The sequence below is a fragment of the Schistocerca cancellata genome, chromosome 9 (assembly GCF_023864275.1).
Source record: "Schistocerca cancellata isolate TAMUIC-IGC-003103 chromosome 9, iqSchCanc2.1, whole genome shotgun sequence".
NCBI lineage: Eukaryota > Metazoa > Arthropoda > Insecta > Orthoptera > Acrididae > Schistocerca > Schistocerca cancellata.
Window position 1 is genome coordinate 382,689,714 of NC_064634.1, and position 23,145 is coordinate 382,712,858.

The 23,145-nt window shown below is 43.1% G+C and overlaps 1 protein-coding gene across 1 annotated transcript in view; it reads left to right on the top strand.

Annotated features, from left to right (window-relative positions):
* Window positions 1–23,145, top strand: part of LOC126100312 (dnaJ homolog subfamily C member 10-like) — a 140,793-nt gene that overhangs the window by 61,438 nt on the left and 56,210 nt on the right. Inside the window, exon 8 of the mRNA XM_049910923.1 lies at window positions 17,469–17,744. Coding sequence (XP_049766880.1) covers window positions 17,469–17,744 — 276 coding nt within the window. The remainder of the gene's footprint in view (window positions 1–17,468; window positions 17,745–23,145) is intronic.

Sequence of the window (23,145 nt, forward strand, 5' to 3'; positions counted from 1 at the left end):
AGTTCATAATGAAAGTGACCTCCACAGTATAGTCACTGTAAAGGAACTTCTGAAGAAACTGGAGATTACTGCATAATAGGTGTAAAACAAAATGTAGGGCTATAGGTTACATAGAGAGAAGCTGTGCGAATTGCAGTTTTCTGTCAAGAGAACAATGTGTGAAGCCTCAACACAAGCAGAATATTGCCAAATGATCTTTCACACAAAAAAAAAAAAAAAACTGGTCATATGTAAAAGCTGCTGTTAGAGGCACCAAAGTTAGTGTTCAGTCCCTAGTGAATAAGACAGGAAATGTCTTTGAGAGTAACAAAGCAAAAGCTGAAGTGCTTAGCTCTGTTTCCAAATGTTCCTTTACAAAGAAAAGTCCAAGAGAATTTCCCCAATTTAATCTCCATATTAATGAAAAGATGAGTGAAATAAATATTAGTCAGTGATGTTGAGAAACAGCTGAAATCGTTAAAACTGAACGAAGCTCTAGGGCCTGATGGATCCCTGTCAGATTCTATACTAAATTTGTGGCTGAGTTAGCCACTCTTCTAACTATAATCTATTGTAGATGCCTCAAACAAAAAAAACTTTGCACAGTAGTTGGAAGAAAGCACACGTAACACCGTCTACAAGAAGGATAGTAGAAGTGATCCACAAAACTACTGTCCAATATCTCTGACATTGATGTATTTTAGACTCTTGAAACATATTCTGGGCTCAAACATAATGAGGTATCTGGGAGAGAATGATCTCCATGCCAACCAGCATGGGTTCCAAAAAACATTGATCATGTGAAACCCAACTCGTACTTCTCTCACATGACGTACTGAAAACTTTGGATCAAGGCATTCAGGTATATGCAGTGTTTCTTGGTTTCCAAAAGCATTTGACTTGGTACTACACCTACCCTTATTGTCAAAAGTACAATCATAGGGCATCTAAAGTGAAATTTGTGACTGAATTGAATACATTTTGATATGGAGGAGGCAGCACATTATCTTGGATAAAGAGTGAACATCAGATGTAGAAGTAACTTGGGGCATGTGGCAGGGAAGTGTGTTGGTACCATTGCTGTTCATGTTGTATATTAATGACATTGCAGACAATATTAAATGTAACTCAGACTTTTTCCAGATAATGCAGGTATCTATAATGAAGTACTGTCCAAAAAAAAGCTGGATAAATATTCAGTCAGAGCTTGATAAGGTTTCTGTGTGGTGCAAAGTTTGGCAACATGCTTTAGTTGTTCAAAAATTTAAAATTGTGCTCTTCACAAAACAAAAAAAGTAGTATCCTGTGACAGTAATATGAGTGATTCCCTGTTGGCATTAGCCAACTCGTACAAATGCCCATGTGTAACACTTTGCAGGGATATGAAATGGAATGATCACATAGGCTCAGTCATGGATAAAGCAGGTGGTAGGCTTTGGCTTATCGGTAGAATACTGGGGAAGTGCAATCAGTCTACAAAGGAGGATTGCTTACAAATCACTCTTGTGATCATTTCTAGAATATTGCTCAAGTGTGTGGAACCCATGCCAAATAGCACTAACAGGAGACATTGAATGAATACAGAGAATGGCAGCACGAATGGTCACAGGTTTGTTTAATCTGTGGGATAGTGTCACAGAGGTACTGAAGAAACTAAACTGGCAAGCTCTTGAAGGTAGGCGGAAGCTATCCTGAGGATGCAATGGGACATTCTTTCTGCCATGCACTTCATGGAGGTTTGTAGAGTGTAGATGTAGATGTAGACATTCAGAACAGAACACTAGTGAACACTCGTTGGCTGTCAGAGAATGCATGAGGTAGGTGCACAGAACAAGCCTAAAATCGACCGCTATAGTTTGTGACTCAAACCATAAATGTGTATTTGAGTAACAATTTTAGTCATTTACAATAGTTTTCAAACTACACTTGAATGGTAAGTGTAGGAGGAAAGACGTCTCAAATAATTGAAGCACTTATAAATTTTATTGAGCTGAAAGTGTGAAGTATATGACAAAAAAATACACTTTAATTCAATTTTCCCCTTTATGCAGCTGATCCGTGGTATATTACCAGCTTTTGAAAGGAAATGCAGTGGAAGCATTATTAGCTCATGATTTTATTTTAGTGTTACCAGAAATTTTACCATTGTGGGAGATTTCAGGTGGCTGAAATTACGACATATTTTAAAAGCACCATTTGATTTTCATCTATCCCAGGATACCTGTAACTTTTTAGTGATGTCTACAGCGGGTTTCATCACAATTTTTGAATATGTCATAACATTTTGTATCACACTTCCTATTTCAAATCGACCTTACCAGCATTATTGCTGTTATTTAATGTAGGGGGAACATTAGATAAAAGTAAGATAAGTTCAAATTCCAAATTTATTTTCTGGTTGTATTAGATTGTTGTACTGAGAGTTTCCTAGTGAAGGGTGGCAATTGGTCCCCCTAGATTTCTTAGCGGCAAAAAGATCTGTGTTAACAGTGGGATGTGAAAAAACACTCAATTTTCAGATGTTAGGATATGGGTGTTCACAGCCAGAATCAGTAATTCTTCATTATAAAAACATCCAATAACTAAGGCAGCAGGCCCTCAATGTAAGCATTTGTGGTGAATATACCGTATTTACTCGAATCTAAGCCGCACTTGAATCTAAGCCGCACCTGAAAAATGAGACTTGAAATAAAGGAAAAAAAATTTCCCGAATCTAAGCCGCACCTGAAATTTGAGACTCGAAATTCAAGGGGAGAGAAAAGTTTTATGCCGCACCTCCAAATCGAAATAAAGTTGGTCCATTGTAATATGAGACACAATTTAGGTCGAATGAATGACGATACAGCTACAGTAGTTTGGTTCGAGTCGTAAGCTTAGCAGCAAAGCTTTACCAGGTAGCCATTGTTATACGTCAGGCGCTCCGTCCGTATTTATATGGGTACCCTTCCTTTTTCGCGTGCTTCGTCTGGTTTGAATCGATTGCTTATTTTGCTATGATCTGATAAGTGCCGTTTTCTTTGTTATAGGTGTTTACGTCACTCTAAGCTGAAAATGCATTACTGTACTGTGTCATGCATTGTTTGTCGCATTCTGATAGTGCGTGTTTACAGCCTGTCGCCGCTCGCGGCACGGCTTGCTTTTGTGCGCACTACCGCCGCTTACAATTAAAAAAAGGGAGGAATCGTGTTATTAGCGAAACAATGACAAGAGACTGCTATTTGTTGTTACTTACACTGCTGCTTTCTTTGATAATGATCAACAAGAACCAAATAATAGACTGCGTATGATAGAACATGTTCTGAACGAGAGTTAGGCGAAAATTTTTCTCCGTTTGAAAATCTTTGCGGCCGCTTCTGTAGTACATCAAATTCTGCACAGAAATTAGAGTCATCTTAGATTTAAAAATCTAGTCAGTTGCCGTGCTTCATTCTGACTGTATCACTATTAGGCATAAGAATAATACGAATATAAACATGACACGATACGTATATTCTTCCGCGTCTGCTGTTTCACTCTAGTTTCATAATTTATTACGCAGACAGGATTTAAATGAGATAGCAGCAAACACGAAAGAATACATGGCAAAATGTTTATATTCGTATTATTCTTATGGTGAAGAGAATACTGCATGTGATTCACATTTCATCAGGTTCCTATTAGCAACCATCTCTTCTCACAGGTAGGAAAAAATTCAGAACGTAGAGTTGGCCATATTGACAAACATCCCAAACAGTCTTGCGAGTCGGATTTTCGTAATACATTGAAATTCTGCTACATTCGAAGATGAACAATACGGAATTTGTATTTACTTCGTTGGATAATGTATGAAAATGCAGTAATCGAAACTCGGGGCCGAGAAAAAAAGATCGTCTTCCACCTTTTTTTTAAAAAAAATTATTTACTGATGCAGAGGTTTTGGCACCAGTATTTATCTTTGTGCCTACAAAGCATGCCTGTGTAGCGCTACATATATTCGACGGCAGAAGTTGTGGCGGCACCTACCAACATTTTTCAGAACTTCCGCTTGCTTTGCACTCGATTCTAAGCCGCAGGCGGTTTTTTGGATTACAAAAACCGGAAAAAAGTGCGGCTTAGATTCGAGTTCATACGGTAATTTCCTCTTCAATTCATGAAGTAGGCGTATTGCCTGTTGTGCCTGCAGTGAACCCATCTGTCCTGTTGGTTTATAATTGTTTAACTAATCTGTCTTCTTTCATTCTGTTGATAAGTTGACTACATTGTATATATCCTCACTCTATATATCTTTCATTTATACAGTATATATTCTTATCATCCAATATTATTTTTTATTTGACCTCTTAGGGTGTTGTGATGTGAGTAGCAAACGTTTTGTTCTGAGAAGCCAAATGTTGTCTCGTTGCCATTGATAAGTGGGTGGAAGTGGCTAAAGGAATCTGTCACTATGGAAATCTGGACAGGCAAGCAAAAGTTTAGTTGACAGAAATGCACTTTAAATAAATTTATTTTACTCAGTCTATGGCTGAAAACCTGCTACAGTGTCGACAACTTGTGGCAGCCGTGGTTGGCTATAAGCAGAGCCATGACACAGGCATGCATCTATGTACAAATGTTTGCCAATAGAGCTAGCTATCAACATTTCAGTCTAACGTTAGCAACCAATTAGCAACACAGGCATATCTTGAACTAGAAAAAGTTGCCCAGGTGCCTGTCCCCTAGAACAATGTTCTGGTAGTCTTCATTGCTCGGCAGCCTGGAGGTTCTTCATTGGTCAGATCATCCTGTTGGTGGTGATGTTCGCAGCACCTCTCATGGAGCCTACAGGAATCTTTGAGGTGCCAGCTTTGGCACTATTGATAATATATGACAATACAGAGGGTACATCCATTTTCTTTAGAAATTTCATTTCAGGTGACTGTATTCTTCTTTAGGATGAAATGTAACAATGCTATGAAAGGCAAGTTGCTACTCACCGTATAGCAGAGACACTGAGTTGCAGATAGGCACAACAAAAAGACTGTCACAAATAAGACTTTGGCCAACAAGGTCTTTGTCGAAAATAGATGACAGACGTGCACACACACACACACACACACACACACACACACACACACACACACACACACACAGATATATATTGCCTCTGTATATGTCTGCTTGTGCCTGTATATGTGTGGATGGATATGTGTGTGTGTGCGAGTGTATACCCGTCCTTTTTTCCCCCTAAGGTAAGTCTTTCCGCTCCCGGGATTGGAATGACTCCTTACCCTCTCCCTTAAAACCCAAATCCTTTCGTCTTTCGCTCTCCTTCCCTCTTTCCTGACGAGGCAACCGTTGGTTGCGAAAGCTAGAATTTTGTGTGTATGTTTGTGTTTGTTTGTGTGTGTATCGACGTGCCAGCGCTTTCGTTTTATATATATATATATATATATATATATATATATATAAAAACAAAGATTTTGAGACTTACCAAACAAAAGCGCTGGCAGGTCGATAGACACACAAACATACACACAAAATTCAAGTTTTCGCACAAACAGTTGGTTCATCAGGAAAGAGGGAAGGAGAGGGAAAGACGAAAGGATGTGGGTTTTAAGGGAGAGGGTAAGGAGTCATTCAAATCCCGGGAGCGGAAAGACTTACCTCAGGGGGGGAAAAGGACAGGTATACACTCGCGCACACACACATATCCATCCGCACATATGTATGTGTATGTGTATGTGCGGATGGATGTGTGTGTGTGTGTGTGTGTGTGTGTGTGTGTGTGTATATATATTTTCCACGTAGGAAAAATATACCTAAAAACAAAGATGATGTGACTTACCAAATGAAAGTGCTGGCAGGTCGACAGACACACAAACGAACACAAACATACACACAAAATTCAAGCTTGCGCAACAAACTGTTGCCTCACCAGGAAAGAGGGAAGGAGAGGGAAAGACGAAAGGATGTGGGTTTTAAGGGAGAGGGTAAGGAGTCATTCCAGTCCCGGGTGCGGAAAGACTTACCTTAGGGGGAAAAAGGACGGGTATACACTCGCGCGCGCGCGCGCCCACACACACACACACACACACACACACACACACACACACACACACACACATATCCAGCCACACATATACAGACACAAGCAGACATATTTAAAGACAAAGAGTTTGGGCAGAGATGTCAGTCGAGGCAGAAGTGCAGAGGCAAAGATGTTGTTGAATGACAGGTGAGGTATGAGTGGCGGCAACTTGAAATTAGCGGAGATTGAGGCCTGGTGGATAACGGGAAGAGAGGATATATTGAAGAGCAAGTTCCCATCTCCGGAGTTCGGATAGATTGGTGTTAGTGGGAAGTATCCAGATAACCCGGACGGTGTAACACTGCGCCAAGATGTGCTGGCCGTGCACCAAGGCATGTTTAGCCACAGGGTGATCCTCATTACCAACAAACACTGTCTGCCTGTGTCCATTCATGCGAATGGACAGTTTGTTGCTGGTCATTCCCACATAGAATGCATCACAGTGTAGGCAGGTCAGTTGGTAGATCACGTGGGTGCTTTCACACGTGGCTCTGCCTTTGATTGTGTTCACCTTCCGGGTTACAGGACTGGAGTAGGTGGTGGTGGGAGGGTGCATGGGACAGGTTTTACACCGGGGGTTACAAGGGTAGGAGCCAGAGGGTAGGGAAGGTGGTTTGGGGATTTCATAGGGATGAACTAAGAGGTTATGAAGGTTAGGTGGACGGCGGAAAGACACTCTTGGTGGAGTGGGGAGGATTTCATCAAGGATGGATCTCATTTCAGCGCAGGATTTGAGGAAGTCCTATCCCTGCTGGAGAGCCACATTCAGAATCTGATCCAGTCCCGGAAAGTATCCTGTCACAAGTGGGGCACTTTTGTGGTTCTTCTGTGGGAGGTTCTGGGTTGAGAGGATGAGGAAGTGGCTCTGGTTATATGCTTCTGTACCAGGTCGGGAGGGTAGTTGCGGGATGCGAAAGCTGTTGTCAGGTTGTTGGTGTAATGCTTCAGGGATTCCGGACTGGAGCAGATTCGTTTGCCACGAAGACCTAGGCTGTAGGGAAGGGACCGTTTGATGTGTAATGGGTGGCAGCTGTTGTAATGGAGGTACTGTTGCATGTTGGTGGGTTTGATGTGGACGGACGTGTGAAGCTGGCCATTGGACAGGTGAAGGTCAACATCAAGGAAAGTGGCATGGGATTTGGAGTAGGACCAGGTGAATCTGATGGAACCAAAGGAGTTGAGGTTGGAGAGGAAATTCTGGAGTTCTTCTTCACTGTGAGTCCAGATCATGAAAATGTCATCAATAAATCTGTACCAAACTTTGGGTTGGCAGGCCTGGGTAACCAAGAAGGCTTCCTCTAAGCGACCCATGAATAGGTTGGCGTACGAAGGGGCCATCGTGGTACCCATGGCTGTTCCCTTTAATTGTTGGTATGTCTGGTGTTCAAAAGTGAAGAAGTTGTGGGTCAGGATGAAGCTGGCTAAGCTAATGAGGAAAGAGGTTTTAGGAAGGGTGGCAGGTGATCGGCGTGAAAGGAAGTGCTCCATCGCAGCGAGGCCCTGGACGTGTGGGATATTTGTGTATAAGGAAGTGGTTACAAGGAATGGTTACAAGGATGGTTTCTGGGGGTAAGGGATTGGGTAAGGATTCCAGGCGTTCGAGAAAGTGGTTGGTGTCTTTGATGAAGGATGAGAGACTACATGTAATGGGTGTTGATCTACGTAGGCAGAGATATGTTCTGTGGGGGCTTGGTAACCAGCTACAATGGGGCGGCCGGGATGATTGGGTTTGTGAATTTTAGGAAGAAGGTAGAAGGTAGGGGTGCGGGGTGTCGGTGGGGTCAGGAGGTTGATGGAGTCAGGTGAAAGGTTTTGTAGGGCGCCTAAGGTTCTGAGGATTCCTTGAAGCTCTGCCTGGACATCAGGAATGGGATTACCTTGGCAAACTTTGTATGTGGTGTTGTCTGATAGCTGATGCAGTCCCTCAGCCACATACTCCCGACGATCAAGTACCACGGTCGTGGAACCCTTGTCCGCCGGAAGAATGACGATGGACCGGTCAGCCTTCAGATCATGGATAGCCTGGGCTTCAGCAGTGGTGATGTTGGGAGTAGGATTAAGGTTTTTTAAGAAGGATTGAGAGGCAAGGCTGGAAGTCAGAAATTCCTGGAAGGTTTGGAGAGGGTGATTTTGAGGAAGAGGAGGTGGGTCCCGCTGTGACGGAGGACGGAACTGTTCCAGGCAGGGTTCAATTTGGATAGTGTCTTGGGGAGTTGGATCATTAGGGATAGGATTAGGATCATTTTTCTTCGTGGCAAAGTGATACTTCCAGCAGAGAGTACAAGCGTAGGACAGTAAATCTTTGACGAGGGCTGTTTGGTTGAATCTGGGAGTGGGGCTGAAGGTGAGGCCTTTGGATAGGACAGAGGTTTCGGGTTGGGAGAGAGGTTTGGAGGAAAGGTTAACTACTGAATTAGGGTGTTGTGGTACCAGATTGTGTTGATTGGAATTTTGAGGTTTTGGAGGGAGTGGAGCTGGAAGTGGGAGATTGAGTAGATGGGAGAGACTGGGTTTGTGTGCAATAAGAGGAGGTTAAGGTTTGCTGGAAAGGTTGTGAAGGGTGAGTGAGTTGCCTTTCCGGAGGTGGGAAACCAGGAGATTGGATAGTTTTTTCAGGTGGAGGGTCGCATGCTGTTCTAATTTGCGGTTGGCCTGTAGGAGGATGCTCTGAACAGCCGGTGTGGATGTGGGAGAGGAAAGATTGAGGACTTTTATTAAGGATAGGAGTTGACGGGTGTGTTCATTGGCTGAGTTGATGTGTAGGTGAAGGATTAGGTGGGTGAGGGCAATGGATTGTTCAGTTTGGAACTGGTATAGGGACTGATGGAAAGAAGGGTTGCAGCCAGAGATGGGAACTTTAAGTGTGAGGCCTTTGGGGGTAATGCCAAATGTCAGGCAAGCCTGAGAAAATAAAATATGCGAGCGTAATCTGGCTAGGGTGAAGGTATGTTTGCGGAGGGAATGTAAATAAAACTTAATGGGGTCGTTGTGGGGGTGTTGTGAGGGTGACATGGTATTAGAAGGTGGAAAGTTTAACTTGAGGTTGAAATGAAAATGAAAGATAGAAATATATGGGGAGAGATAAATGTGAACTAGAAAGCAACTGGAGAACTGAAGAAGAACTCCAGAATTTCCTCTCCAACCTCAACTCCTTTGGTTCCATCAGATTCACCTGGTCCTACTCCAAATCCCATGCCACTTTCCTTGATGTTGACCTTCACTTGTCCAATGGCCAGCTTCACACGTCCGTCCACATCAAACCCACCAACAAGCAACAGTACCACCATTACGACAGCTGCCACCCATTCCACATCAAACGGTCCCTTCCCTACAGCCAGAGGGTAGGTAAGGTGGTTTGGGGATTTCATAGGGATGAACTAAGTGGTTACGAATGTTAGGTGGACGGCGGAAAGACACTCTTGGTGGAGTGGAGAGGATTTCATGAAGGGTGGCTCTCATTTCAGGGCAGGATTTGAGGAAGTCGTATCCCTGCTGGAGAGCCACATTCAGAGTCTGATCCAGTCCCGGAAAGTATCCTGTCACAAGTGGGGCACTTTTGGGGTTCTTCTGTGGGAGGTTCCAGGTTTGAGGACATGAGGAAGTGGCTCTGGTTATTTGCTTTTGTACCAGGTCGGGAGGGTAGCTGCGGGGTGCGAAAGCAGTTTTCAGGTTGTTGGTGTAATGGTTCAAGGATTTCGGACTGGAGCAGATTCGTTTGCCACGAAGACCTAGGATGTAGGGAAGGGACCGTTTGATGTGGAATGGGTGGCAGCTGTCATAATGGAGGTACTGTTGCTTGTTGGTGGGTTTGATGTGGACGGACGTGTGAAGCTGGCCATTGGACAGGTGAAGGTCAACATCAAGGAAAGTGGCATGGGAATTAGAGTAGGACCAGGTGAATCTTTAATTGTTGGTATGTCTGGCCTTTGAAAGTGAAGAAGTTGTGGGTCAGGATGAAGCTGGCTAAGGTAATGAGGAAAGAGGTTTTAGGTAGAGTGGCAGGTGATCGGCGTGAAAGGAAGTGCTCCATCGCAGCGAGGCCCTGGATATGCGGAATATTTGTGTATAAGGAGGTGGCATCAATGGTTACAAGGATGGTTTCCGGGGGTAACAGACTGGGTAGGGATTCCAGGCGTTCGAGAAAGTGGTTGGTGTCTTTGATGAAGGATGGCAGACTGCATGTAATGGGTTGAAGGTGTTGATCTACGTAGGCAGAGATGCTGTGGGGGCTTGGTAACCAGCTACAATGGGCCGGCCGGGATGATTGGGTTTGTGAATTTTAGGTAGAAGGTAGGGGTGCGGGGTGTTGGTGGGGTCAGGAGGTTGATGGAGTCAGGTGAAAGGTTTTGTAGGGGACCTAAGGTTCTGAGGATTCCTTGAAGCTCTGCCTGGACATCAGGAATGCGATTACCTTGGCAAACTTTGTAAGTAGTGTTGTCAGAAAGCTGACGCAGTCCCTCAGCCACAAACTCCCGACGATCAAGTACCACGGTCGTGGAACCCTTGTGCGCCGGAAGAATGACAATGGATCGGTCAGCCTTCAGATCACGGATAGCCTGGGCTTCAGCAGTGGTGATGTTGCAACAAACTGTCCATTCGCATGAATGGACACAGGCAGACAGTGTTTGTTGGTAATGAGGATCACCCTGTGGCTAAACATGCCTTGGTGCACGGCCAGCACATCTTGGCACAGTGTTACACCGTCCGGGTTATCTGGATATTTCCCACTAACACCAACCTGTCAGAGCTCCGGAGATGGGAACCTGCCCTTCAGCATATCCTCTCTTCTCGCTATCTGCCAGGCCTCAATCTCCGCTAATTTCTAATTTCAATTTGCCGACACTCATACCTCACCTGTCTTTCAACAACATCTTTGCCTCAGTACTTCCGCCTCGACTGACATCTCTGCCCAAACTCTTTGCCTTTACAAATGTCTGCTTGTGTCTGTGTATGTGCGGATGGAGATGTGTGTGTGTGCGAGTGTATACCTGTCGTTTTTTCCTCCTAAGGTAAGTCTTTCCGCTCCCGTGTTTGGAATGACTCCTTACCCTCTCCCTTAAAACCCACATCCTTTCATCTTTCCCTCTTTCCTGACGAAGCAACAGATTGTTGCGAAAGCTTGAATTTTGTGTGTTTGTTTGTTTGTGTGTCTATCGACCTGCCAGCGCTTTTGTTTGGTAAGTCTCATCATCTTTGTTTTTAAGATATATTTTTCCCACGTGGAATGATTCCCTCTATTATATTCATATCATTAATTTGGACCCAACAATTATGTTTGTTATTGTCACTGTTACATTTCGAAGTCTTTTCTGTCGTCTTATTTCCTCCTCCTGTTTCTGCCAGTAGTTTCACTTTGTATTCACCTTCTCCTTTTTACCGTAATCTACTAAACAACTTTATCCCGCCGATATATACTCAATAATACGTAATAATACGTAACCCACTTCCGAACCATAACCAAAAAATTTGTTTTTTCCGCTTTCAACACTACCGCTACTATAAAATCCACCGTTTCTAGTTCACAAACAGTTCCTTTCACCTATTAAACAACCTTTTCGGCTAGTTCTAATAACTTTTGCTTTATTTCCATTTCCGTTTTTCTCACATCACCGATCATTTTTAGCCGCTTCCCACAGGTTTTAACGTCATTATTTCTTCATCAGACAATTGTTAGTCTCATTTCCATAATCTGCCACCACCAAACCACTCCTTTTAATACATCTACACGTAGTTTTTTCAAAATTTTCCCGAATTTCTCCACCCTTTATCGTGTTTTGGCGGCAACACAACGACCTAACCTTTATGCACATCGTTGTCTACCTACACAACTTCACCACAGGATCAACATAGCCCAGTTCTAACCAACACTTTTTCGCCTTTTTTCACACCAGATCTCAATTTGCTTTCTAGTTCACCTTTATCTCTCCCCATATATTTTTATATTTATTTTCATTTTCATTTCAGCCTCGTGTTCCACTTTCCACCTTCTAGTACCATGTCACCCTCACAACACCTCCACAAAGACCCCATTAAGTTTTATTTACATTCCCTCCGCAAACATGCCTTCGCCCTAGCCAGATTACACTCCCATATTTTATTTTCTCAGGCTTGTCTGACATTTGGCATCACCCCCAAAGGCCTCACACTTAAAGTTCCCATCTCTGGCTGCAACCCTTCTTTCCATCAGTCCCTATACCAGTTCCAAACTGAACAATCCATTGCCCTCACCCACCTAATCCTTCACCTACACATCAACTCAGCCAATGAACACACCCGTCAACTCCTATCCTTAATAAAAGTCCTCAATCTTTCCTCTCCCACATCCACACCGGCTGTTCAGAGCATCCTCCTACAGGCCAACCGCAAATTAGAACAGCATGCGACCCTCCACCTGAAAAAACTATCCAATCTCCTGGTTTCCCACCTCCGGAAAGGCAACTCACTCACCCTTCACAACCTTTCCAGCAAACCTTAACCTCCTCTTATTGCACACAAACCCAGTCTCTCCCATCTACTCAATCTCCCACTTCCAGCTCCACTCCCTCCAAAACCTCAAAATTCCAATCAACACAATCTGGAACCACAACACCCTAATTCAGTAGTTAACCTTTCCTCCAAACCTCTCTCCCAACCCGAAACCTCTGTCCTATCCAAAGGCCTCACCTTCAGCCCCACTCCCAGATTCAACCAAACAGCCCTCGTCAAAGATTTACTGTCCTACACCCGTACTCTCTGCTAGAAATATCACTTTGCCACGAAGAAAAATGATCCTAATCCTATCCCTAATGATCCAACTCCCCAAGACACTATCCAAATTGAACCCTGCCTGGAACAGTTCCGTCCTCCGTCACAGCGGGACCCACCTCCTCTTCCTCAAAATCACCCTCTCCAAACCTTCCAGGAATTTCTGACTTCCAGCCTTGCCTCTCAATCCTTCTTAAAAAACCTTAATCCTACTCCCAACATCACCACTGGTGAAGCCCACGCTATCCGTAATCTGAAGGCTGACCGATCCATTGTCATTCTTCCGGCGGACAAGGGTTCCACGACCATGGTACTTGATCGTCGGGAGTTTGTGGCTGAGGGACTGCGTCAGCTTTCTGACAACACTACTTACAAAGTTTGCCAAGGTAATCCCATTCCTGATGTCCAGGCGGAGCTTCAAGGAATCCTCAGAACCTTAGGTCTCCTACAAAACCTTTCACCTGACTCCATCAACCTCCTGACCCCACCAACACCCCGCACCCCTACCTTCTACCTAAAATTCACAAACCCAATCATCCCGGCCGCCCATTGTAGCTGGTTACCAAGCCCCCACAGCATCTCTGCCTACGTAGATCAACACCTTCAACCCATTACATGCAGTCTGCCATCCTTCATCAAAGACACCAACCACTTTCTCGAACGCCTGGAATCCCTACCCAGTCTGTTACCCCCGGAAACCATCCTTGTAACCATTGATGCCACCTCCTTATACACAAATATTCCGCATATCCAGGGCCTCGCTGCGATGGAGCACTTCCTTTCACGCCGATCACCTGCCACTCTACCTAAAACCTCTTTCCTCATTACCTTAGCCAGCTTCATCCTGACCCACAACTTCTTCACTTTCGAAGGCCAGACATACCAACAATTAAAGATTCATCTGGTCCTACTCTAATTCCCATGCCACTTTCCTTGATGTTGACCTTCACCTGTCCAATGGCCAGCTTCACACGTCCGTCCACATCAAACCCACCAACAAGCAACAGTACCTCCATTATGACAGCTGCCACCCATTCCACATCAAACGGTCCCTTCCCTACAGCCTAGGTCTTCGTGGCAAACAAATCTGCTCCAGTCCGAAATCCTTGAACCATTACACCAACAACCTGAAAACTGCTTTTGCACCCCGCAGCTACCCTCCCGACCTGGTACAGAAGCAAATAACCAGAGCCACTTCCTCATGTCCTCAAACCTGGAACCTCCCACAGAAGAACCCCAAAAGTGCCCCACTTGTGACAGGATACTTTCCGGGACTGGATCAGACTCTGAATGTGGCTCTCCAGCAGGGATACGACTTCCTCAAATCCTGCCCTGAAATGAGATCCATCCTTCATGAAATCCTTCCCAGTCCACCAAGAGTGTCTTTCCGCCGTCCACCGAACATTCGTAACCACTTAGTACATCCCTATGAAATCCCCAAACCACCTTCCCTACCCTCTGGCTCCTACCCTTGTAACCGCCCCTGGTGTAAAACCTGTCCCATGCACCCTTCCACCACCACCTACTCAAGTCCTGTAACCCGGAAGGCGTACACGATCAAAGGCAGAGCCACGTGTGAAAGCACCCATGTGATTTACCAACTGACCTGCCTACACTGTGAAGCCTTCTATGTGGGAATGACCAGCAACAAACTGTCCATTCGCATGAATGGACACAGGCAGACAGTGTTTGTTGGTAATGATGATCACCCTGTGGCTAAACATGCCTTGGTGCATGGCCAACACATCTTGGCACAGTGTTACACCGTCCGGGTTATCTGGATACTTCCCACTAACACCAACCTGTCAGAGCTCCGGAGATGGGAACTTGCCCTTCGCTATCCGCCAGGCCTCAATCTCCGCTAATTTCTAATTTCAATTTGCTGACACTCATACCTCACCTGTCTTTCAACAACATCTTTGCCTCAGTACTTCCGCCTCGACTGACATCTCTGCCCAAACTCTTTGCCTTTACAAATATCTGCTTGTGGCTGTGTATGTGTGGATGGATGTGTGTGTGTGTGTGTGTGTGTGTGTGTGTGTGTGTGTGTGTGAGTGCACGCGCGCGCGCGTGTGTATACCTGTCCTTTTTTCCCCCTGAGGGAAATCTTTCCGCTCCCAGGATTGGAATGACTCCTTACCCTCTCCCTTAAAACCCACATCCTTTCGTCTTTCCCTCTCCTTCCCTCTTTCCTGACGAAGCAGCCGTTGGTTGTGAAAGCTAGAATTTTGTGTGTATGTTTGTGTTTGTTTGTGTGTCTATTGACCTGCCAGTGCTTTTGTTTGGTAAGTCTCAAAATCTTTGTGTTTATATATATATATATATGACTGCGGTCCCTGGCAGCTGAAGTGAGCTGGCTTCAGCTGCCAGAGACTGCATTCGTGCGTGTGCGTGTCGTCTATTTTCGACAAAGGTCTTGTCAGCTGGAAGCGTCTTTTCCAACAATCTTCCTGTTGTGCCTATCTGCGACTCAGTATCTCCATTATATGGCGAGTAGCAACTTTCCTTTTTCGTAATATTGTTGTATTGTTTTTTAGTCCTTCTTAGTTAATGTCCAAGATTCACTTCCTTGTGTTAGAATATGGATAGCAACTCCTTTGAAAAGTTTTAGCATTGTGTCTTTCCTTGTGTTTTCACCAAGTATTCTGTGTATTAGGCCAAATGTCACATGGAACTTATTTAATTAATATAGGTTAATACCATCTTTTGTGACTCCAGTAACAGTTTGGTTAATAAGACATATTACAGATGCAGAAGATGGAATTAACCTATAATAGCTGTATAAATGTGACTATAGGAAAAGAAGACTGCATGAAACTATTTTATTAGTGACAGTCCTTCTGTCACCACCTAACAGCTGAAAATGTGACACCTGTTCATTTTATTGTTCATTTTGTACGATTTTGGAGTGTACTGGAAATTTCCCTTTGAAAACTCTTACTGTAAATTATTTACTGGAATTTTTAGATATGGTGATTATTACGTATTTGATTTGGATGATGTGTTGCAAACTGTAGGTCATTTTCTAAGACCCGGACAATTATTTGGTTATTGGCAAAGAACAGAGTATAGAGTATTTATGTGTGTGTTTACTAGTATTAATGTGAAATTATGAAACTTCCTGTCAGATTAAAACTGTGTGCTGGACCGAGACTCGAACTCGGGACCTTTGCCTTTCGTGCGCAAGTGCTCTACCATCTGAGCTACCCAAGCACAACACAGGCCCCATTCTCACAGCTTCATTTCTGCCAGTATCTCGTCTCATTCTGGATATCTGAAATATCATTTAACTTCCCATTTCCATTGTCTAACAACATCGTCTAAATATATATTGAATATACAGTTGTAAGTGAAAGACTACGTCCTTGTTGCACTTCTCAGTTGACCTTTATTGCTCTTTCGCTGTACTTATAATTTCTGTGTGCTGATACAAAGTCTTCATGTCTTGTGTTAAAAGTCTCAGAGAGACTCTTTTCTCGATGACATTCTGAAGCTTACTCCTTTTCATGCTATCAAAAGCCTTTTCATAATCTCTGAATGTGACAAGAGTTGCCATGTTGTATTATTGCCTTTTTCAATTGTCTTACAGTAGCAGCAGTATCACAAGATCATCCCTTTCCAAAGTCATTTTGTTCCTCCATTAGAAGGAAGTCAACAATGTTCTCCATTCTGTTGTTAATAATTATTGAATAGAGTTTGTAAGAAGCATTTAGAAGGCTTATTCCTCTATAGTTCTCACAGACATTTATTCTTCCTTTATATATAGGGAAGTACGATCTTTGCTGTCATCCACAATTCAGGTACCATCCTCATTTTCCACCATTCATTTGAGAGGGGTAAGACCCTCTTTTGTTACGTTTATTTCTCCGAAGGTAGGGAGTTCCACATTGATTCCATCAGATCCTGCAGCTTTCCTGTTTTCGTCTGTTTCAGAGCTTCCTATATCTCATCAAGTGTGATGTCATCTTCTTGATGACCAGGTTGGATCGCTCCATCCTCAGAATAGATATGATGTTGTATAACTTCTGTGTTGGTAATTAATAACTGGAATTGGCCACAACTGTCAAATTATATAAGGTTAGCCATCCAGAGACATTAATGGCAGTATAATCCCACACATCTGTGAACAATCCAGTTACCAAACTGAGTTTCATGGGAAAAATCCTAAGGACACTTAACAAAACTCATATTTGATTGATTCTTGAATGATGTTCATCGTCTTTGGACATTACCAAGTTATATTTATGGAAGACTTAGAAAATTGAAGGAATTGCTGTCTGGTTCTCATGGCTTTTTAATTTTATATAATGTATATTCCAAGAAAAGTATAAAAAAAATATTTATTTTTTTCCGACATACTGTACATCGTGCATTATGGTCACAATTGTGAAACTAGAAATAATGTGGAGGTGAACTAACAGTCTTTTCTCTCATTTGCCATCAGTAAACAAAGTTGTAACTGTGAAAAATGGTAGTGATAGACTAGGTATCCCTCACCACAGTATTCATCTTACAGAATACAGTTATAAATGCACATTGGTACTGCAGCTCAAAATAACATGCATGTGTTATAAAGAAATTCATGTATAAGGTAGAGCAACATGGTTGTATTTATAATAACCTTAACATTTGTTTTATTTTTCTACAAATAAATAAATTTGTGACTGCACTTATGTTTAATCATATTATCATTTTACAGAAGGTGGTTCCTTTTTTGTCGACTTCTTTGCACCATGGTGTCCACCTTGCTTACGCTTGCTGCCAGAGCTCCGAAAGGCTAGTGGTACATTGGGTGGCAGTGTAACTTTTGCAACCCTGGATTGCTCTCAGCACGCAGCTTTTTGCCGTCAACAGTCTGTACGCTCCTATCCGACTACAGTGTTGTACAACCATACTGGCACGCATCCACATTTCTTCCATGGGAGGACAGCAAGTGATCTGGTTGACTTCATAAGAGATGTGCTGCATCCAGTAGGTGAGTCTATCTTGCCCTGTTTCATTCACTCATCTGGAGTTTTACTGTGGTGTACTGATGTGTAGACTAGTTGATACTTTTTCTTAGCAGATGAAATTTATAATCATAGTGTATTTAAGAAAGTTTTTGCTTAGTAGTTGCATGAATAAGTACAACTGAAATTTAGGTCGCTATGATGCTTGTTGACCGTCTAGGCAAATGACTGCTGCAATTCACGTAAATAAATTGTAATGTATCGACAATCTTGAACTCAAAAGGTTGGTTTGACCATCATAATACTTACTACCCATGGCCTTTTATATTGTGGTTTGTCCTTTGCCTTCTCCATACACGAGAACTTTCTCACCCAGTCTGTTTTAGGATGACAAACCCGCAGTTTAGTAGTAAATCTGAACTACAGTGCAAATGTACTTTTTTTAGCACAAAGTATTAATATGTAAAAATTTGTAGCAGCAAGTAATGGGAACTCTGTGTTGCAATATCAACAATATAAGCAAAATATAGTTACTCACCATAAAGATGACGTGTTCAGTTGCAGGCAGCCACAATGTAAAGACAGTTATGCACTTAACTTTCAGTCAAAGCGTTCTTCAGAAAAGAAAATGCGAACACACACACACACACACACACACACACACACACACACATTCACATTTACATTTACATTCACACAACCAAGCACACACCTCACACTCACATAATCATCACCTCTGGCAGCTTGGACTGGTATGCAACTGTCATGTGGAGTGGAATCAACAATCTGGAAGGAGCAAGAAAAGGGAAGGGATAGCAGGGTATGGGGTAGGGGGAGAGAAGAGCACTGTCTGGCAGAGGGTACAGTGACTAGACTGCTAACAGGTGCAGAATCTGGAGGCTGCGGGAGAGAAATATGGGGAGGAGTGAGAGGGCAGAAACATGGAGTGAAAAAGGAGAGGAGCAGGGGATGGGAAAGATGGGGATGGGTGGTCCACTGGCAAAGGGGTACACACAAAGAGAGTGAAAGGATGAGAATAGGGAAGAGGTGAAAGTATACAAGGTGTGGAAACTGTTGGGTGGAAGGTGTGTGGACAGTTGATTACCATAGGCTGAGGCCGGGATAATTTTGGGAGCAGAGAATGTGTTGTAAGGATAACTCCCATCTGTGCAGTTTAGAAAAGCTGGTGGTGGAGGGAAGGATCCAGATGGCTCGAGTAGTGAAGCAGCCACTGAAATCAAGTGTATTATGTTCACCTGCATGTTGTGCCACAGGCTTGTCTACTTTACTCTTGGCCACAGTTTGTTGTGGCCATTCATCCTGGTGGACAGCTGGTTGATAGGAATACCAATATAAAAAGCTGTGCAGTGATTGCAGCAGAGCTGGTATGTGACAAGGATGCTTTCACAGGTGGCTCAGCCTCTGACGGGGTAGGATAAGCCTGTGACAGGACTGGAATAAGAAGTGCTGGGTGGGTGGATTGGGCAGGTATTGTACCTGTATCTTTCACAGGGATGTGATCCCTGTGGCAAGGGGCTACTATTGGGAGTGGCATAGGCATGGACTATGATGTGGAGACTGGGTGGCTGACAGAACACCACTTTGGGAGGGATAGGAAGAATCTTAAGTAGGAAGGAGGTGAATCAGTTGTTCCAGTCAGAGGTGGTATTGGGTATCGAAGGGGGCCTCCTTTGTGGTTGGTTCTTTGGGAATGGTGGGAGGACTGGGGTTGTGAGGGAAAATGGCATGAGAGATCTGTCTGGGGACTAGTTTTGGGGGATGGTGCCTGTCTGTGAAGCCCTTAGTGAGATACCCATAGTCAGCATACTGGGCAAAAGTGTTCTTGTCATTGCAGATACACCATCCCCAGGTGGCAAGGCTCTAACAGAGGGATTTTTTGGTGTGAAATGGATGACAGATGTTGAAATGCAGGTACTTCTGGGGTTGGTGAGTTTAATGTGGACAAAGGTGTGGATGGAGCTATGAGAGAGAAAGTGGTCAACGCCCAGAAAGATGGCACGCTGGATTGAAGTGTCCTGTTGGCACCAGTGGTGAAGCAGTCATTGCAGAGGACTGTGTTGTATTGAGTAGTGTGTTCCACCACTAGGCAGGATACTCTGTTCTTGGCCACAGTTTTTGGCAGTAGCCATTCAATTGTTTGGACAGCCTATGGGTGGTCATGCCCACAAAAATGACTATGCAAAATTTGCGTTGGAGGTGGTATGTGATGCAGCTGCTTCCAGAGAGATTCGAACTTCTGATACGATAGAATTTGTCTGTGATGAATTATGAATAAGATGTGCTGGTAGGAGCATTGGACAGGGCTTGCACCCAGCTCTTCCACAAGGAATGAGACTCATAGGGAAAGGGGTTGGGAGTAGGTGGTGCATAAAGATAGACAATGATGTCTGGGTGGGCAACAGAATATCACTTTGGAAATTATGGAAGAATTGTGAGTGGAATGTTTCTTATTTCTGGGCACGACGATAAATAGTTTAAGCCCTGGTGTAGCATAGAGTTCAGTTGTTCTAGTCCATGGCAGTGCTGGATAATGTGCAAGGGCACTCCTTTGCAGCTAGTACAAGGTAGTGGCCAGAGTATTAGGTATGTTTGGATATGGCGTAATATATACACTAAAGCCTTCTTACCCCTACCAAATTGGTATTTGCTGTCTTCCCTACCCTATATACAAAATATCATGGTCCATCCTTTTGCCACACTTAATCCCAGTCCTTTGCCATTTGCTTCATACCCCTGTGGAAGAACCAGGTGAAAGACTTGTCCTCTGCAGCCACCCAGCACATCCTATTCCTGTCAGAAGAATATCATATCCTATCAGAGGGAAGTACAATGTAGTTAGCAGGGAAATGTAGTCATACAGGTGTATTTGTCAAAATATATATATTCTATAGTTGGCTCTAGAGAAGAATGCCCTCAAAAAGCTCAGAAACTTCTTCAGTATTGCTTATGTGCCTATCGATGCCTCCACTCCTCAGCTATTTGATGGGTTGTTACTTTACACCTACTATTATTGCACTACATCAAGGACTTTGCATTACTGTATTTATATAAGTTTTCTCCATTTTGGATGATGATGGCAGTGGAAATCAATTGTTACATCAACTTTCTCAAATTACTAGTGTATTAGGAAATGAGTATCTCAGTGGACAAAACCTGAAATACCGATTGCCGTCAAATTTCAGATGTTACTTATTGGCTTGTTAATGTTATAAGTAGAGCAGAAGAGAGGAATTATCTGTTGTAGAGAAATTGCAGGTAATGTTGAGAGTAGGTGTAGACCATGTACATCATGTGTCCTATTTGTAACGTAATTCTCAAAAAAACATAATGCTATATTACTACATGACAATCCTTGAATGTCATGTGTATTTGTCTTTCTGATGTTTTCTAGTTCATTGTATCACAGAATTTAGCTTGGGTGTGTGATATACTTCATAATCCAGTTATGGTGGTCACCCTGGTGTCCTAAAGTTTAATTGGAAAAATAGGAAAGAATAGAGGTGAACTATTACTTTAAATGCCTTTTAAAGTTCTATAATGAAAGTGCTGGTGGAAATAAAGCTGTGAGGGTAAGTCATGAGTTTTGCTTGGAAAACTCAGTTGATAGAGTACTTGCCCATAAAAGGCAAAGGTCCCAGGTTCGAATACCAGTCCGGCACACAATTTTAATCTGACAGGAAGTTTCAGATCAGCGCGCGTGCACACACACACACACACACACACACACACACACACACACACACACACACACACCAGTGATAATATTCCCCATATATCCTTGTTTTGAATAGACACACCATTCAAAGACAAGAAATGGAAAAGCATTCGATCTGTATTATTTCTGTTTTATTTTAACTTTATTTACATTGAGATTATAGTCTATTGGTGAAATTTACAATATAAGCCAAAAGTATAGCATTTGAATATGCAAAAAATGGAAAGTCCAGATTGGAATATACAGTATTGTGAAAAGAATAGATTCCTATTCACTGTAAGATAATCCTTTGAACAGCAGCCAGGCACAATGAAAATAATGTTACACATTGAGCCTTCAGTCAGAGTCTTCTTCAGAACAGAAAATGCACACACATTCACACAAGCAAGCACATCTCATGCACACATGACTGCTTTCTCCTGCTACTGTATTCAGAAGCTGTGTACGAGGTAGCAGGAATGCTTAATTTGGTGAAAGGCTTTCAAAATGGGGAATTGCTAGGGGAAACGGCTATTTCATGTCAGCTAACACCTCTGCAGAACATGAAATGATGTGAGGAGTGGCCAATCGTGACAGTGTTGCCCAACACACTAAATTTTAGCAAAGTGTTGCAACTTGCAGGGTGTGAATTTAGCCTTTTCTTAGCTTTTATTGTTGACCTTGATAGTCTGCAGAGCCTGTCAGGCTCTGGCTTTTTCTCTGACTATGACACAGCATTGCCATGAGCTGTGTTAGTGTAGCTGTTGGCTTCATTGGTTGGCATGATGTAGGTCACCAGTTGAAACCTCATCACCAGCAGTTATTTCTCATTTAATATTTATCATTTCTGGATGGTTCTCAAGATTTCTTATGTTTGTAATGTGTGTATGTTCTGGAATATTCAATGTTTGTGTAAATAGTTGCAGTCTCTGCCCAGTAGTTCGGTTCTGTTTTGGCTGTACATTGGTATCCATAATAAATAGGCTTTCAGTGTTGTAGTTCATTGATCACCGTGCTTTCGGATTTGGGCTTGATCTGCATATGTGACAGTTTTTTGTGGAGATGCCTGGTACTTCAGAAACATTTACATCACTGTGGCTCCAACTGGGCAACATGCAAGTTGTCACTTACATGGACAGGAACCAAAATACAAACAGTACACTATTATTTTGGTCCTTGTATCCAGCTGGCCAGTGGATTCCAAAACAGCAGTAAGTCAGCTGCACATCAGCCACCCATCAGTGTTTCCTGGAGATGTTGGTCAGGACCTAACAGAATGGCTGAAAGGATTCGACTAAGTCGCTAGAGAACAAAGAAGAGAAGATCAGTAGCAGCGATAAATTTCAGGCCAAACTGAAAAAAAAAAAAAAAACAACTTTTTGCAACAATCGGCGGTAAGTCTGAAGAATAATTGAAGGACAAGGATCAGTGTCTTGGAGAAACAACAAAAGTCTACAAACAGAATGTTTTGGCCCTATTCCAAATTTTTAATTCAAATATAACAGAAGCTGACAAAATCTCACTCTTGATGAAAGAGGTCACACCAGACATGTAAAAGAATGTCACAAGAGTGGTAAAGAATGTCACAACAAATGAGAAATTCATTGAGTGGTTCCAACACAGGAAGGAAATGCGACAGAAAAGAGTCTGACAAAAGAGGTTTGACTGACTCCTGAATGTGGTTCTTACAACAGTTGTAGAGGATCACCATG